The sequence below is a fragment of the Antrostomus carolinensis genome, unplaced genomic scaffold (genome assembly GCF_000700745.2).
Source record: "Antrostomus carolinensis isolate BGI_N321 unplaced genomic scaffold, ASM70074v2 scaffold26039, whole genome shotgun sequence".
NCBI classification, from domain to species: domain Eukaryota; kingdom Metazoa; phylum Chordata; class Aves; order Caprimulgiformes; family Caprimulgidae; genus Antrostomus; species Antrostomus carolinensis.
In genome coordinates this window covers 2,022-18,084 of record NW_010341015.1, presented here as the reverse complement: position 1 = coordinate 18,084, position 16,063 = coordinate 2,022, and the positions used below count along the sequence as shown (strand labels likewise).

At 44.5% G+C, this 16,063-nt stretch overlaps 1 protein-coding gene across 1 annotated transcript in view; it reads right to left on the bottom strand.

The window, feature by feature from the left end:
• The window catches only part of SYT17 (synaptotagmin 17), a gene marked incomplete at its 5' end in the record, with an annotated part of 36,101 nt that extends 20,326 nt beyond the window's left edge, over positions 1–15,775 (bottom strand). Inside the window, 4 exons of the mRNA XM_010176361.1 lie at positions 7,858–8,477; positions 8,907–9,055; positions 14,213–14,361; positions 15,753–15,775. Coding sequence (XP_010174663.1) covers positions 7,858–8,477; positions 8,907–9,055; positions 14,213–14,361; positions 15,753–15,775 — 941 coding nt within the window. The remainder of the gene's footprint in view (positions 1–7,857; positions 8,478–8,906; positions 9,056–14,212; positions 14,362–15,752) is intronic.
• Positions 15,776–16,063: the final 288 nt, after the last annotated feature.

Here is a 16,063-nt window from a genome sequence, read left to right as displayed (position 1 = left end):
GCGTTCCTCCCCAGCATGTCTGATAAGCACTGCCTCCACCGTGCCATGCTGCACCACGCTCGCTAGCTCTCTCCCATTCTTCAGTCACCTGCCATCATTATCGAACAAGCAAGGAATTAACAGGTTGCTCCAAGAAGCCCGAGGTACAAGGCACACCTCCTCAGGTTTTAGTTCCCCGTGCATTCCCCAACAAGCTCATGCCACAGCACACCTTTGCTGACGAGACAGTCTCGTTAATAAGACACGCTGGTGGCACAGTTTGCATCAGAGACTAAGATGAGCACACAGACAGAGCTGCAGCTTAACAGACTGGTTGGCTCAGTGGGTAAAAGGGACATAACTGGGGAGCACAGTGGAGTCCAGTGAGAGATGGAGAAACAGGACCCTTCTTGTTACGAATCAGGTAGGAAACAGCTCAGGGAAGGACAAGTGGCCACAGAGGTCTCAGGTGGCTTGTGGGGCCATAGGAGCTGCCCAGGGTGCTCCTCGAGCCCTCGGACCCACTGAGTTCACCTGCACCTTGCTGTAACCATTGACCCTCTAGCTCATCACCTCATTTATAGACCCGAAGGGCGCTACAAGGAAGCTGCGGAGGGACTTTTTACAAGGGCAGGTAGTCATAGGACAAGGGGTAATGGCTTCAAACTGAAAGAGGGGAGATTTAGGTGAGATATTAGGAAGAAATTCTTTCCTGTGAGGGTGGTCAGATACTGGAACAGGTTGCCCAGAGAAGTTGTGGATGCCCCCTCCCTGGAAGTGTTCAAGGCCAGGCTGGATGAGGCTTTGAGCAACCTGGTCTAGTGGAAGGTGTCCCTGCTCATAGCAGTGGGGTTGGAACTGGATGAGATTTAAGGTCCCTTCCAACCCAAAATGTTCTATGATTCTATGATCTTTATCAGCCACAGCTTAAGACAGGCTTTGCTGGGGGACTGCAAGCACAGAAGCATGGCTTTTGTTTTGTCACACACTGGAGCCTCCCCAGACCTCAGACTCACTTAGGGGCTGAGCTGAGAAGACGGATTCAAGTTTATGCACAAGAGGTGTCATCAGCATGTTGTTCACCATAGGAAAAGGAAGTCCCTGAATTTTACTTTTCCTAGGTCTTCTCATCAGGAAACGTTGTTGGTTTCACCTTGAATATTTTGTTCCCAGAAAGCAGTATTGCAGAGATGCCCCTCAGGCACCGCTGTGCAAAGGCATCATTTTAGTTGCCATTATTATGCTGATGACGTGCTGATTTGTGCCGAGATCCCAGATGACCCTGGAAAAGCAATTTCCTGTTTGATGAGGTGCCGGAGTGACACCAAGTCTGGGATGTCTGAGAGTCTCCTGAAGCTCTGATTAACATTTCACTGCTGGCTGTTCCTCTCCGCTGTATTACACAGCCAGCCGCTTGGATTTGCAGCCTTGGGCTTGCCTGTGATCCAGAACCTTCTGCAGTCACTGTCTGAGTTCAACCAGACACATATAAGAAGTTTTTTTTCTTCTTTTCTGTCATCTCTGAAACACAAAGAGGCTACCTCAATGGAAGAGGAGCTTTTAATTAATGACATCTGCACATCTTGTTTGGATCAAGGCAATTCTTTCCTCACAGGCCCCGCAGATTGTGTGCTGTGCATTGCTACAACACCAGCAAGATTCTGCAGCTGAAACCCTCCCCGGTTCCCGACGGGAACCAGAGCACATTACATCAGCACAGACATCTATGCAACGCTCCTAATGAAGTTTCAGATTGATTTTCCTCCTCGAGGTTATCTGTGATGGTACCTCCAGGCACATTAGAAAACTGATGGTTTAGAACAGTTTGCGCTAACAGGCTTTCTACAGCATCCTGTGACACACAGCAATAATTTCAGGAAGGCTGAGCTATTAAGGACCAGAACCCCCAAAAAATTATATATACTTACCAAGGCATAAGAACAACAGTACCTACCTAACGGACGCCAAGTAGATGTGTGATGAAAAGAGTCACAGAATCCCTTCCAAAGTCTAACTGGCTTTGCATCAGTTTGGATGGCCATAAGAAAGCCTCTGCTGTGTAAAGACCTTTGGGAAGATTTCCTACAGAGAGGTCCTGCGCATGACCCCCATCAGCTCTGGCTCCTCCTCAGCAAAATACACCCCACAGCATCCCAGTTCTCCACAGAAAGGGCAAGGAGTGGACAGCACAGAGGGAAAGGGATGAGGTGACCGAGGTGACAGCTAGAAGCAGACAAGACAGATAAGAATAAAGAAAATTATTAAGAAGAAAAACTTCTCAGTGCAGGAGCTTTAAAGACTGGAAACGGAAAGAAGGTAAAAACTCCACTTGAAACGGAGTGAAAGAAAGACAGTAGACTGCCATAAGCCAAAAGGGACAACAAACCACAGTTAAGAGCCAAAACCGTTGTCATAATGACGGACAAGGGTCCATCATGGCATCCCGTCACAGTTCCCTCAGCTCCAGTGACCTGCAGGATGGTGGCATCCTGCTTCCAGCCAGGCTTTGCCCAGGGCATGTCTCCTGTCCAATACTGGTAGACTACCAGGTTGATTTTGATATCCTGTTAATGAGCGAGCACAGCCCCATGAAACCAGTCCACATTCATCATCAGTGATTCTGCATCATTCCTTTAATTAAGCAGCTGCTAAGCTTTTGGACAGCTAAAAAAAATAAAAGGAAGAAAAGGAAAAAACCCTGACAACGTTCACTTTCATATTTAATTTCCCGTGCCTGTCATGAACACGGACCCCCGTTCCACACTGACGCACACAGCCTTGAGTCAACTGCTGTGCCAGCTCTCGGAACCAAGTCTCTGCCTGTCCAGCGCTTTATGCCTGTACAAGAGAGAGGTGCTGGCATTATTTTCAATAATAAACTATGCTACCAAACGCAATGCATCATCCACGTGCCCCCAGGATGGCTCCTTCCCAGGGCTGCAATGGATAAGCCAAGGAACAAGGGTGCCGAGAACAGACCCAAGACACGCACAACGGGAGGCCTGCACTCTGCACGCCACAGCCACTGCGCTGCGTGGCAGAATTCAACACAGAGCCCAAGAGAAATGCTCCAAAATGAGTCATTACCTGACTTTCAAGTTCCATTCTCCCCTTTCCTTCCCAACAAAGGCACAGTAAGAACAACACAGTACTTGTAGGCTTATCCCCGAGATGGGAATCGAAAATTGCAGAGCTGCCATAGCAAAGCCACTCCATTTGTGGAGCACATGCCATTCTGAACGTAAAAAGCTGACAGCTCCTTAAATGACTGTCATTCTAGTGCAGTCATAGTACAAAGTTTAAAAAGCAAGTCAAATACATACTCCCTCTACTATAAAAAATGGCTTAATTTGAGGGGAGAAAGAATTTCTATGCTATATTCCCACCATGACCAGGAATTTTTTTTTTTCTTTTGCAGAAGGATCTCCAAGCTCTCATTACTGCTGGTCTAAAACATTTATTCCTGCCCACTCAAATCTGCCAAAAGAGAAATGAATCATATGTCAATAAAACTTGGGGTCCTGAACATGTGTTTCAGAATTAATCTTAACTGCGAAATGTGCGAATCTGAGCCCAGCTACAGCAAGGCCTGCCAACTTCATTCATGGTAATTAAGCAAAGCCACACATATTTAAGGGGATATTTAAGGAGTGCAGAGTGTTCCTATGGGGACTGGACTCAAGAGCTACTCCATGAGTAGCTACTGTGCTTTAGAAACACATTAATTACCCTGCAAGAAAAAGCTGCCCAGAACTACCAAGGATAAAGAATCTGGCAACACCTGCGCCGACATTTTCTACAAGGAGTAAGTCCCGCACAGTTGCTGGCTCTGATGATACACCGGAGGGCAGCTCCCCTGTGCCTCTGCTTTGGACTCAGTCCTCCCAAATGCTCAATGCGTGATCCCAACTAAAAAAGCACCAAATTTTGCCTGGAGCTTAGCATCAGTGGCTTTTCACACTGATTTCTCAAGGCTGAGAGGACAGTACACTGCTCACCATACTTGGGTTCTCTGATGACCCCATCCCAACATAAGCAGCACAGCTGCACAGCCTACCTCGTTACACCCAAGGTAAGTTCTCGGGCTGTCAGTTAAGAAGCAACTCCATGAGGTGGTGATGAAGATATTCTGCTGTTAATGACCATGGGCTTTCATCCACTGAGGAGCTGTATGTCCCATCCACAGGCCTAAGAAGCTTATCCTGGTCCAGCTCTCAGTGGAGTCAACAGAGTTGGCTGCAGAAGTGGACCATGCCTCAGCCTGGGAGAAACCCACCCGTCCCTGCCAACACTGCATGCACCAAAAGAATGCCGGCATCCCCCATCTTTTCTAGCAAGATGCATTCATGCTGGCACAGTCCTGTACTGAGGCAGTGCCCCAGCTCTGGGCTTGATGGGACTCAGCATGGTGGTAGGACAGGGACTCAGCACCTGACCTTATCAGCACACTCCATGGAAACGGCCTCCAGGTGGACACAGCAAGTGCAAAACAGATGTTCATCTCAGCCTATACCATTCAGGCCACTTTCTCTGCTTTTCCACAAACTCTGCCCAATCCTACTCCCACCAGTAAGAAAGGAAAACCTTCTCCACAGCTCCTGCCATCTGGAATCACTTTCTTCCATCTCTCTAGCTCATCATGTTTCTGTCTATGCCAGTTTAAAAAAAAAAAAAAAAGTATTTTGTGTCTTTCACCTTTACACATCATGTCTACGCCTGTCCGTTTTTCTCTCCCATCTGTTACTGGTTTTCCAAGCACCTGCTTCAGCATTTGCTCCACCACGATCTTTATCGCTGGCGGGGTGCTGCTGCTGCCAGCCGCTGCTCCACATCAGAGCCCTGGGGCTGCCAACCCAGCCTGGAAAATTTTCATCAACTCATGATCAGAACTGACTCAGGTTCAGTCCAACAGGAAACTAATAAAGGTTGTCTGTCCCTCAACTAATCAAGCAAAAAAGTAGGAAGTATAAAAAAAAGTTGTCAACATGTCAATTCTATCGTTCTACCACAGGCAGAATCTTCCAACCAGCAATCAAAAGAAACCTCACAAATTACCAGCACAAGCATCACTGTTATTGAAAGACATTAAAATGCAGTTTATCAAAGTAATAAGCGTTATTGTTTTACTTCTTCCAGGATTTATTTTAACCCTTTGATCAACACATTTAACTTTAATCACTACTACAAGAAAATACACCTTATTCAATGAACTTTAAAAATCTTATCACTGAGAAAACATGGGAAGATGATAGCAAACACCCTCCTTGGATATCCTAGTACAAGTACTGTTGTTCTCTTTGCAGTTGCAGTCTGTCAGCTGAGGCCCAGCCAAAAAGAACAAGGAAGTATGAAAAGAACAAAACAAGGCACTTCAGTAATCAAGGTGTGAAGGACCTTTTGCTTCAGGTAATTTTTTCCATATGACAGCAAGTAGATAAATGCAAAAGGCTTGTAAGGTTAGGCCTGCCCATCCAAAGGAGTTTGCCCTTTTTTCTCCTTTCTTTTATAAATATCAGTAATGCCAATTTCTGCATAAATAATTTATCTTGAATCCTGGTGAAGCAGACAGCACTGCTGAAAACAGCAGCAGCTTTCAATGAAACTTTGGAGAGGGAGGGAGGAAGGGCTGGCTCCGAGCCTGGCACACGATGGCAGAGATGATCTTGTCTAATCAAGGTCTGGATTAGCTGTGGAATGAATCCATGTTACTAATAAAGAGACACATAATACAGAGAAGTATTTATCATGCAAAAGCCAGGGTGGGAGGGAGAAGCAAGGCTGCACAGTGTGAATCACAGGAGGATAAGGAGATGCAAAGAGGAGAGCTCTGTCCCCAGATCACAAAATCACAGAATGTCAGGGATTAGAAGGGCCCTAGAAAGATCATCCAGTCCAACCCCCCTGCCAGAGCAGGAACACCTAGATGAGATCACACAGGAAGGCATCCAGGCGGGTCTTGAATGTCTCCAGAGAAGGAGACTCCACAACCTCCCTGGGCAGCCTGTTCCAGTGCTCCATCGCCCTCACTGTAAAGAAGTTTCTTCTCAAGTTTAAGCGGAACCTCCTGTGTTCCAGCTCACACCCATTGCCCCTTGTCCTATCATTGGACCTCACTGAGAAGAGCCTGGCTCCATCCTCCTGACATTCACCCTTTACATATTTATAAACACTAATAAGGTCACCAAGATAGATAAGATACACAGTGCAGAGCCCATGATGAACCATGAACACCAAAAAGAAAAAAAACTGTTGCAGGCATTTGTAAATAAACACCTGGGGGAAAGGCCTAGGCAGTGAGGGGGGGCAGGAATATCTGTCCTTGTTCATTTTCCTTATGCACCGTTTCGTAACACAGCTGTCCCCTCAGCCCCGCCGCCGATCTGCCGAGCAAAGCAGATCCCACTGACACAAAGACATGTCCTACATAAAGACACGCTCAGGGACCTCACGATTTTGACTTGTGCACAACTTTCAAAACTTTCCTTTCTGCATGAACAATGCTCAGGTTAATCCCATTAACGCTCCTACTTCTAGTACAGCAAATCTAGTGGGCTCTTGTGCAGCTATCAGGGGTCTTGATCTGCTTCTCCCACACTGCAGAAGGTCTGAGCAAGAGGTAAAAGCACTCCCAGCCCTTCTGCATAGAGAGGGGGGACAAAGCAGAGTCAGGGACCCGGCTCACTTCACACATAGACACTGCTTGGTCGATTTTATTTTACTTCCACAGGTGTCTGACCACTCCAAATCAGACTCTCAGACCCACACCATAAATCAGTGTTGAAGTCAATGATTTACTGTGCCTCGTCTAATACCTCTGGCTACGCCACCTTTTTGTGAACACGTAAAAATCAAAGCAAATGTAAACGTGAACCATCCATGCTCACACAGGGTTTGGATTCAGCAAAGGCTCTAAAACTTAGACACTGCAATCCAGAGCTGGCAAGGAACTGGGAGATACAACCCTGTTAAACCAACCTTGAGTGGCACTCCTCTCCTTAGCACAAATGTTTGAAATGCTGCTCATGCCACACTCTTAGCTTGGCTTTTTACGGGGTCCTGTGCCTCTAGCTACGTGGGTGATATGGCTGGTAGCAAATCTGGCAGCTAACCACCGTTCTTGGTTGCAAAGCCGAGACCTTCCCACTGAACAGCTCTTTTCCTGGCTGTCGAGGAGGTGGCACTGACCAGGGCCCTTTCCTGAGAACAGATGTGGAAGCACACAGACCCTCTGCACCTTTTCCTCCCAACCCCTTGGATGGTTGAATCTACTCCAAAACACATGCTCAAACTTGCATGCATGCAACGTGCCACTTTCATCAGACAAAATCTATGGCAAGTTTATTTCCTTCAGGGACACGATGAAAACAAATCTACCACTACCTTGCAATTTTCTGCTCATACATTACACCGTAAGCCTGTAGAGATTTTGCCTTCTATGCACTTTCTTGAATCAAATTGTTACTGAACTGGTACCAGTGGTTCTCCTCATGTCCCTAAAGCACAGTCATGTTAACAACCAGAGGAGCGACCCAGATGGGACAGTGTCACTGCAGCGTTTGGGGATGGATGCAGGTCACTGCAGTGACTAGAAAGATCTTCCAAAAGGTGCAGACTTCCAAAGCAGTTTTGAGTTGACATGGGATTTTCTGTCATGCCACCTCCTTTCTATATGAAAGGAAACAACTCCTCTACCTCACAGTATTAATTATAAGACCAGTTATAGGCCCAATGTTATTTCAACCCAGCAGACGCTGTACTAATAGGATGACAATGACTAATTAGAAACTGCATTACTTGCCAACAAGCAAAGGAACCGCACAAAAAAAAAAAAAAAAACAGTGAGAAAAACTGTGGCAATAATCTGATAAATTGTGTTACCTGAGAACTAGGCACAAGGGCTTTCCACCAGTGTCCGCCTTTCACAAGGTCTACATCGCTCAAGGGCATTGATACTTTGCCAATAACACAATGGCGTGAGAACTTGTCAAAATCCACTACGGTTAAAAGCAGAGTTCTTCTCTGGGCTTCTAAAAAGGGAATTTCAAATGTGTACCTCTCTTCAAACACCGGGTTCTGCGTTTTGCGTTTCACTCCAGTCTGCTTGGAGTTCTTCTGATCAGGAAGAAGGCAGATCTTCACATAGGGGTTGGAGTGAGCCATGTCTTGCCTTGAACCGTCATAAGAAATTGGAGGAGGCAGATCTTTAGCCTCAATGACTCGCACTATTAGATAATTATGCAACAGGTCGTACTGAGTGCTAAAATGCAGCATGCCCAGCTGATACTTCGATAAGATCTCCTCATCTGTCAAGGAGTCCATATCATCGCTATTCGAGTCAAGAGAGTACAGTCTTGGTTCAAATTTTCTAAAATAGTCATCTGGGGTATAGGTTTTTCGCAGGATAGTTGGCTGAACTATTTCTTTCTTAGCTCCTATTATTCCAAATTCGATAGGTTTAATGTCAATTAACGGAGAACTGGGCCTCCTCGACTCTAAACCTAAACAAGAGAAACACACAAATACAATTGTTAGGAACTCAACTGAAGCCATCACAGGTACCAGTCGACTTGTGTTTCTTTGGGTACAGCTAATTCTGTGTCTGTGCAATGCCCAGCACAGCAGGCTCCCCAGCAGGACTTTTCACCATTACATTGCCAACAATTAATAGCACCCTTAATTACACTGAAGTGCAACCTCAGCTACACTTCTCCCCCTCTGTCTGTTTTCATATGCAATTGCCATGTATATGCTTCAGCAAGAAAACCAGGACTGGCCCCTTCCACCGTGTTCCTGCAGAACAGGATGAGATTTTAATCAATGTACCTTCAACTTGACTTGATTCCCCGTCTAAAAGATGAAAGAGCAAGCACTACAGTTTGATTTTCTTCCCCACAAGAATTACATTAATGTTGGAAGGACGACCTTACTTGAAATCCGCCTCGTGAGGCTGTAAGTGGACCGTGATGCATCTGAAGATGACCGCCTTCTGTCAGGGGAAACATCCTGAAGAGTGGGAGGCAGCTCACTGATTGTATTATCAGAGTCTCCATCTTTGTCCTCATTTTGGCTGCTTATCCTGTTATAACGAGAGACCTTTGGGTGATTCAACCCAGTAAAAGGAGTATATACAGAATAAAAATGCATTCTGGTATTCTGGGTCTGATCTCGGGTGAGCTTTCCTGGATGCTGCAGGGTATCTCCTGATCTATCTGTCAAGCAAAAGGTTGAGCAACTGACTTCAGACTTATGTAAAAAACAGATTCTTTATCTTTCTGCCTGTCTTTCAAACAGAGTTGTATCAGTATTAGAGCACAACACAGGCCACATGGGCACGTGTGACTCAGATCTTGATCAGAACTATTATATTTGTCTTTAAGAAAAAAAGAAAGAATTAAGAAAAACCCACAAGCCACAAAACCCAACCAGTAGTTTATAGCTGTAAATTCACAGCTACACTGTGGAAGCACAGACTTCACTAGGAACAAACCACCATGGGAAACCTCCATGCCTGAACATCACAAACCTACCACACACCCCTCTCAGTAAAATATTGCTTTGCAGGTAGGCCATAAGGTTTCAAAACTCAATCTTATACATACAATTAATTAAGAGCTATTTATTGACACGCCTTTTTAAATAACTGGCTGCATCTTATCCACTTCTATAAACCAGAGGTGATTCTCACCAGACAGTCTTACTGCCCAGGGGTCTCAGTGGGAGCAGGGAAGTTGGCAGGATCCATCTAACAAAGCAAGTTTTGATGAGAGCTGTAGCATCTTTGAGAAGACTCAACAGAAGACTGGCATCATAAAGAAGCCCACATGTAACTCCCATTTCATTCCCATATATATATGTGTGTGTGTGTGTGTGGTGTGCGTGTTGTTTTCATATAAAACAACATTCTGGTTAAAAACCTCAACATGTCACAGCTGCAGTGGCTCACAAAAGCAGTCAGGACCCTTCAGCCTTGACTGGAAGAAGAGGAAGAGCAGACAGTGAGAAGAACTACAGGAGATAAAGTCTCCAACTGCATGTTCAGAGGGGAGTGGCTGCTGATGGAAATGAAATCACACAATGGTTCGTGACACGTAGTGCATCATGAAAATAAGCCTTCTCGTTAATCCATGAGACAGAGTACTGCAAAAAAAATAGCAGCAGATCACAAGGAAAGCATCAGTGTGAAATGAGCAAAGCAAAGGGGAACACTGTGTGAGTTTTGCTCCTGATTCAACCTTTCTACATGCACGACTCAGCTGGGTATAAACGAAATAAGCTGAATCATTAGTAACCAATGACTAGAGCAATAAATACATTCTGCAAAAAGCAGTAAACTCACAGAGAAAGCCCCCCAAATATAAAATAGATTTAAAATGGAAATTCTTATGCAAAGCCACAAAGTTCAAAGCAGGATCCATGCAAACATCACCAATTCAGAGTCACACAACATATCCATATTAAAAAAAAAAAAAAAATCTGTTAATAATCAAAACCAAACCCTATGCTAAAAGGGGTAAATATTATTTGCCCCACTCTGCAGTCCATTAAAGACAGTCCAAATCATGCAGTTTGGCGTATACTCACTACCTGGAACACAAAGAGCTTTTTCATGCCTAAATGCAGGTCTACACAATCATAGGTAGCATTGGATTTACTTGTGTTTGAGAAGCAAATGCACAGAGCAAGGAGAAGGCAGGTTGAAAAGGGACTCAGGAAGAGATGCATTAAAGATGTTCTACAACGGGCAAACGTAATAGCGAGTTAATAACATACAGATGACCTTTAGTAAGGAAATTGCTACTGAGCCACAATAATTTTTCCTCAAATAAACTTGGCTCTGGTTAAAGCAGCTCTGTTTCTGTTTAATCCGAACCTTTGGGAAGAGGAGTCATGTCCTGATTTCAATTCAGTCTCACAGACCATGCACCATTTATCTTTGGTGTTTGTGTAGAATATTCCATAACGGGCAGCTCCAACATACACTCTCACTCCCAGCCCATTTCTGCAAAGACCAGGATGCAAGCACTCCTCATGAAATAACGAGAAGCTATCGTGCATTCGGGTCAATACAAGTGGATTCACTTCAGTAAGAATTTTTTTCCTAAGCTTCCACTGTAAAAAATTCAGAAAGTGAGAAAAATCAACAGTCTCCCAAGAGGAAGGGCTTAAACTTGCAGCTTTAACATCTCCTCCTGAATTTCCAGGACAATGAGGTGTCTCAGAGCTGCCAAAGGGAAAACCTACAGGCAAAAAAATAAAGCATGGATTATTAAGCACAGATGTTCAGATGTTTGCTAGTAGGCCAATGAAGACCATAAAAGCAGTTTTCTCCGGGGGACTGGGTAGGGAGGTAAGAAAGGAGCAAACTGCATTCTGCATTACACCAGCGTCCTGGGCCCATGAAGTGGCAAGATGGAAAGATGTCAGCTGAAAACCTAGATCTATTTTTAAAACACTTTCAGGCTGCAAGCAGGGAATACAAGAAATTGATTTGTTCCTAGATTCAATACACGGATCTAAATGCAGAATATGGTGGTGTCAAATTCATCTTCTATTTTACAAGCTTCCACTGAGTCCAAAAGCCCCCATTTCAAAAAAAGAAAAAAAAAAAAAAAGACAAGGGGTCAACTGGCATACACAGATCTCTGAGCACTTAAAAACATACCCATTAAGTACCTTATTCTGAGACCAACTCCAAACTGTAACTCTGCTCACACATCTAACTCCAGACATTGCTTCCTACCTCCAAAAACACATACGGAGATTTAAGAGTACAAGATCAACACAGTGAAAATAGAAATCCTCTTCAGCTTCTGAATTCTGAGCCAGCAGAGGCTGTGTGGGATCGTTTCCACCTTAAACCTGCACACACTAAAAGCGTGGCCCTCCTGTCAGCAAACAAAATACACCGTTTCTGTCTCCTGCCTTTTACTCTCCTTTCTTCTTCATCTTCCAGACTCTTGTTCCTCTACAAGCTCATTTTCTCTCCCTCTCCTCTCAATCACATCCCCTCGGCTCCTTCCCCTCTCCACACCTCCTCTGCTGTCTTTGCTCTTCTCACTTGACTCATTTCTGGGTTCCCTCACTGTTTTCCAACAAAGTCACCCTGGAAGTCTGAAGCATCACCATCTTCCCTGGCACCACCCTGAGTCCATCTCAGCTCAAGAAGAGGAGCCAACAGCCTTTTCAAGCAAGCAAAGCCTGGTCACCAGCTGCTATATCTACGTGTGTTAAAAGGCACCCTTAGAGATCACAGGATGTGCAACAGTGACAGAGAAGATAGTGACTTCAGTGATCCAAAGGCATGGCAGCATCCATGCCTCTTCGAAAAGCAAAGCTGCTTCTCGTGTGTCCTCTTCCTTGGTTCCTGCTGCCCCTCTCAAGCATTACCTCTGGGAAGTCACCTTCTCTCAGCACTAGAGTAGAACAGGGAGACTCTAACTGCACCAGATCACCTGAAGCTGAAAGGAACAACGGATATGTGACCTAGGCTGGGGACCCTACCCAGAGCTGCTAGCATGATTTAGGTGCAGCATAAAGTGCAAAAAGGTTGAAGAACTGGACTTGGGTTTGGGGTTCTTTTGCTTTTTTTTTTTTTTCTCCCCAAAGTGCATTGTCTTCTGCTTATGGCCATTCCAATAAGTTAATTGTAGAGGCTTTCAGATGGAGCAGAATTGGGGGAAAACAATACAGGCTGGAAAGAGCATTTTATGAGTCCAAAGGTCTCCATGTTGTCTGCCTGTGGCAAAGTCCAGCTCATCTGCAAAGTCACCACACATCAGAGTTTTGATTTTAGAAGAACAGACCTTCAATGCTTACAATGCCCCTTTAGTCAGACAGAAGGATCCAGAAGTCAAAAACTACATCATAGGACAATCACCCGACATCCCCAAACACACATGATGTCCCTTCTGCTCCTCAGCACACCAGAGGAACTCTGAAGCACCCTCTCATGACAAGCCTAGCTGCTTATTCCCAAGTATGTAATTGTTCCTGCAGCAATCTTTCTACATCCAATACTGCAACCTCATCAGTGTGTTCTCCTGTGCGCAATGCTTTCCTATTTAGCATTGATTTTGTTTCCATTTCCCATTAATTGCAGATGAATGCATTTCTGGGCATATATCAGACTCTTAAATATGCTGCTTCACATTTAAAAAACACTCTAACACATCTTGAATATTTCTATTTTTATTGCTTCAGTATTAATTACCATCCCACTCTACCTGGATTCAAAAGAGTATATCGGCAAGACTGTGATTTAAACATGAGACAATTTATTTCACGCAGCACCAAGACACGGACCTTCCAGACCTGACATGGAACAGCAGGTACCCACGGCAGGAGCAGATAAAATTAACTGAGTGTCTCAGTGTGTAGGTACAAACTTCTGAGCCTTATATGATGCACTACATAGGCATCTCCTGTGCCACAGCTTCTGGATGCACTGAAGCTGTCTGCATCAAATGATCTGCTCTCACAGAAGTCAGCCCAGCCAGCAGAGCAGCCACTAAAAGACAGGAGACCTCTGCGCCCTTGGTTTCATTAATGCCTTCACAGGGTCACCTCTGTGCTGCAGCTTCCCGAACAAGAGGGAGTAAAACAGGGAAGACTTCACTGACTTTCTTTGTAATAGATTTGCAAATAGGTTAATCAAAGCCCCAGATAAAACCTGGCGCTGCCGCAGTTGTTCTTTAATGATTCAAGAGGAAATCTTAAAGAGTACTAAGATGACGCAGGAGATCAAGTCTTGATAAATGAAACTTAAATTAATTTCCCCTTTAGAGCACGTACAAGGTACACCTTTCATCTGCCTATATGATAACCACCTTCACGCTAGGATAAGAAAATATTTCAAAACAATCTCATCAGCATTTCAGCTAAGTTGAAGTGCTCCAAAGGGCTGGTCCATTTGAAGAGGAAATAGGACTGAAGATGAAAGAAAAAGGTGCACAGCTAAACCAGTTATCAGCTGGCTATGCTAGCGTACAAAATAACTTGCCTTACCCATCAGAAAAGTGTTTTTACGAAGACCAACCTTACTATTTGAGCTAACAGGGCTGCCCTTTTCCACCTTGCTGTTGAGCAGCCTACGTTCCCACCATCAGCAGGAGGTTCCTCCTTTCTATGTGGCATCCTCCGAATTGTCCTATCGCCATTTCGTATCAATACTCTCATCACAGCTGAGCAGCCCTACTCCTCAGTTAAAGCTAGGAAATTGTGCATCTAAACTTACAGCCAGGCTGGAGTTTGAGCAGGAAAAGGTCCCAGGATTTCAACTTCATCTTCGTTTGTTTGACAACAGCTACAGTCGAAACACTTCTGACAACAATTTCTACAAGTCCACCGGCACAGCAAGAGATCCGAGATTCTAGCGAGCAGACCCTGAAGCCATTGGAAACCAAAGTACAAGATTACAACCCATCAATAGCTATTGAGAAATAACATTCAGCTGTATTTACGTTTGTGTTTTTGCAACAGAACATTAAGAACTATATTTACTCCATCTATATCAAGAGACAAGTGCTATGCAGTTACCAGCCCAACTTCCCTGATACCATAACAAGGCAGGAAAATAAGCATTCACCGCAGGTATTTTCCCTCTAGTAGTGATGTATTATTATGTAGGTTGGCAAGAGGGTGATTTACAAAACACTATGGCATAGCAATATGCTAGAGTGGAAACATGCTTATTCTTTCACGCACATCAACAAACTAATAGATCGGCAAGTGTACAACAGAAGGAATTAAAAACAGAAGGTAAGCGAAAGTTCCAATTTAATCCAGCAAGGGTCTATTTAATTAGCACAGCAACATGAACACATTTCATCCCTGTAGATGTATCAGTACGTAGTGTTTGTATGATCCACACACATACAGCATTACAGCCCAACAGACTTGCTGCTAAAATGGATTAGCAAAAGCAGACTGTCCACATGCCTCCCCTCTGCTGTCATGATTAATTTAATGAAGAACCTTAAAAAATATATATATTTTTTTTTAAAGAAGTTACTTGACCCAGAAAAGCACTTTATTTCTTAGGTTTCCGTAATGGCACTGGCAGCACCACCTGTAACAGTGCTCCTCTGTTGTTACAACCACAGGGTGTGAGCATCCCATCGGAGGGGTAACAGGCTGCTGCCCCATTTCCATGCCATCCCGACAGCCTGTCCTCCAAGTCAAAGCTCTGCTTGCTTCAAGAGGAGTAAAATGCCAAACCTTAGCCCATTTCCCACCCACGCCAGCTCCAAAAGCAGTGTGGTCCATAAGAAGGTTCATTAAGCAGCACAAGGGCACTGCTAATAAAGGGCATTGCTCTGTAGTCACAGGGGGAGACACACAGCTGCAAGAACACAGCACGTGCACATCCAGGGTTGAACTGCTTTACGAGTGTATGTGACCTTGAAATGTTCCTCAGAAGCTGAAGAAAAAGCACGTGAGATTTTCTCCATAGATATCCCCCCAAAATACTTGAGACGTACACAGTATTCACGAGTGTACAGATACAAGAGCACTATCGCACCACACAAAGGGGTTTCCTCTGAGGAACATGGATCTGCAAAGAAGATTCCCAGGAACATTTCTTTTTGCTCCAATAAAACACACATTTTTCCATAAACAAAAATCTGAACATTGCAAAAAATATATATTACCAGCCCAAAATATGGTGCATTACTTATATCTAGGACATCAGTAAAGAGTCAGAAAATAAGAGACAATCCCCTCAGGATGGAGTGAGGAGATAGAGCAGAGAGTGAATCATCAGATTAACTCACCTCATTTATTGGTTCCAACTGTCCTTTTAGACATCCAGGATGAAGCAAAGGGGAACAAAATGAAAAAGACAAAAACAGGTTAGCAATGCTCAAATAACTTTAAATTTTCTGCCGTGACATGCCCCAGCCTGGGATGAGTTTGAACTTCCAGCAAGACAGTACCTTGTAGATGTTAGAGGAAGGAGAGGTCTCCTGACCAGGCATCAGCTTCTGCTGCTTCCAGTCCTTCCCCACCAAGCTCCCTCTGTTCCTCCTTCCCCAGGAGAGAAATTCCCAAATCCATCCTGGAGCATGAAAATCCTGCTCATTGC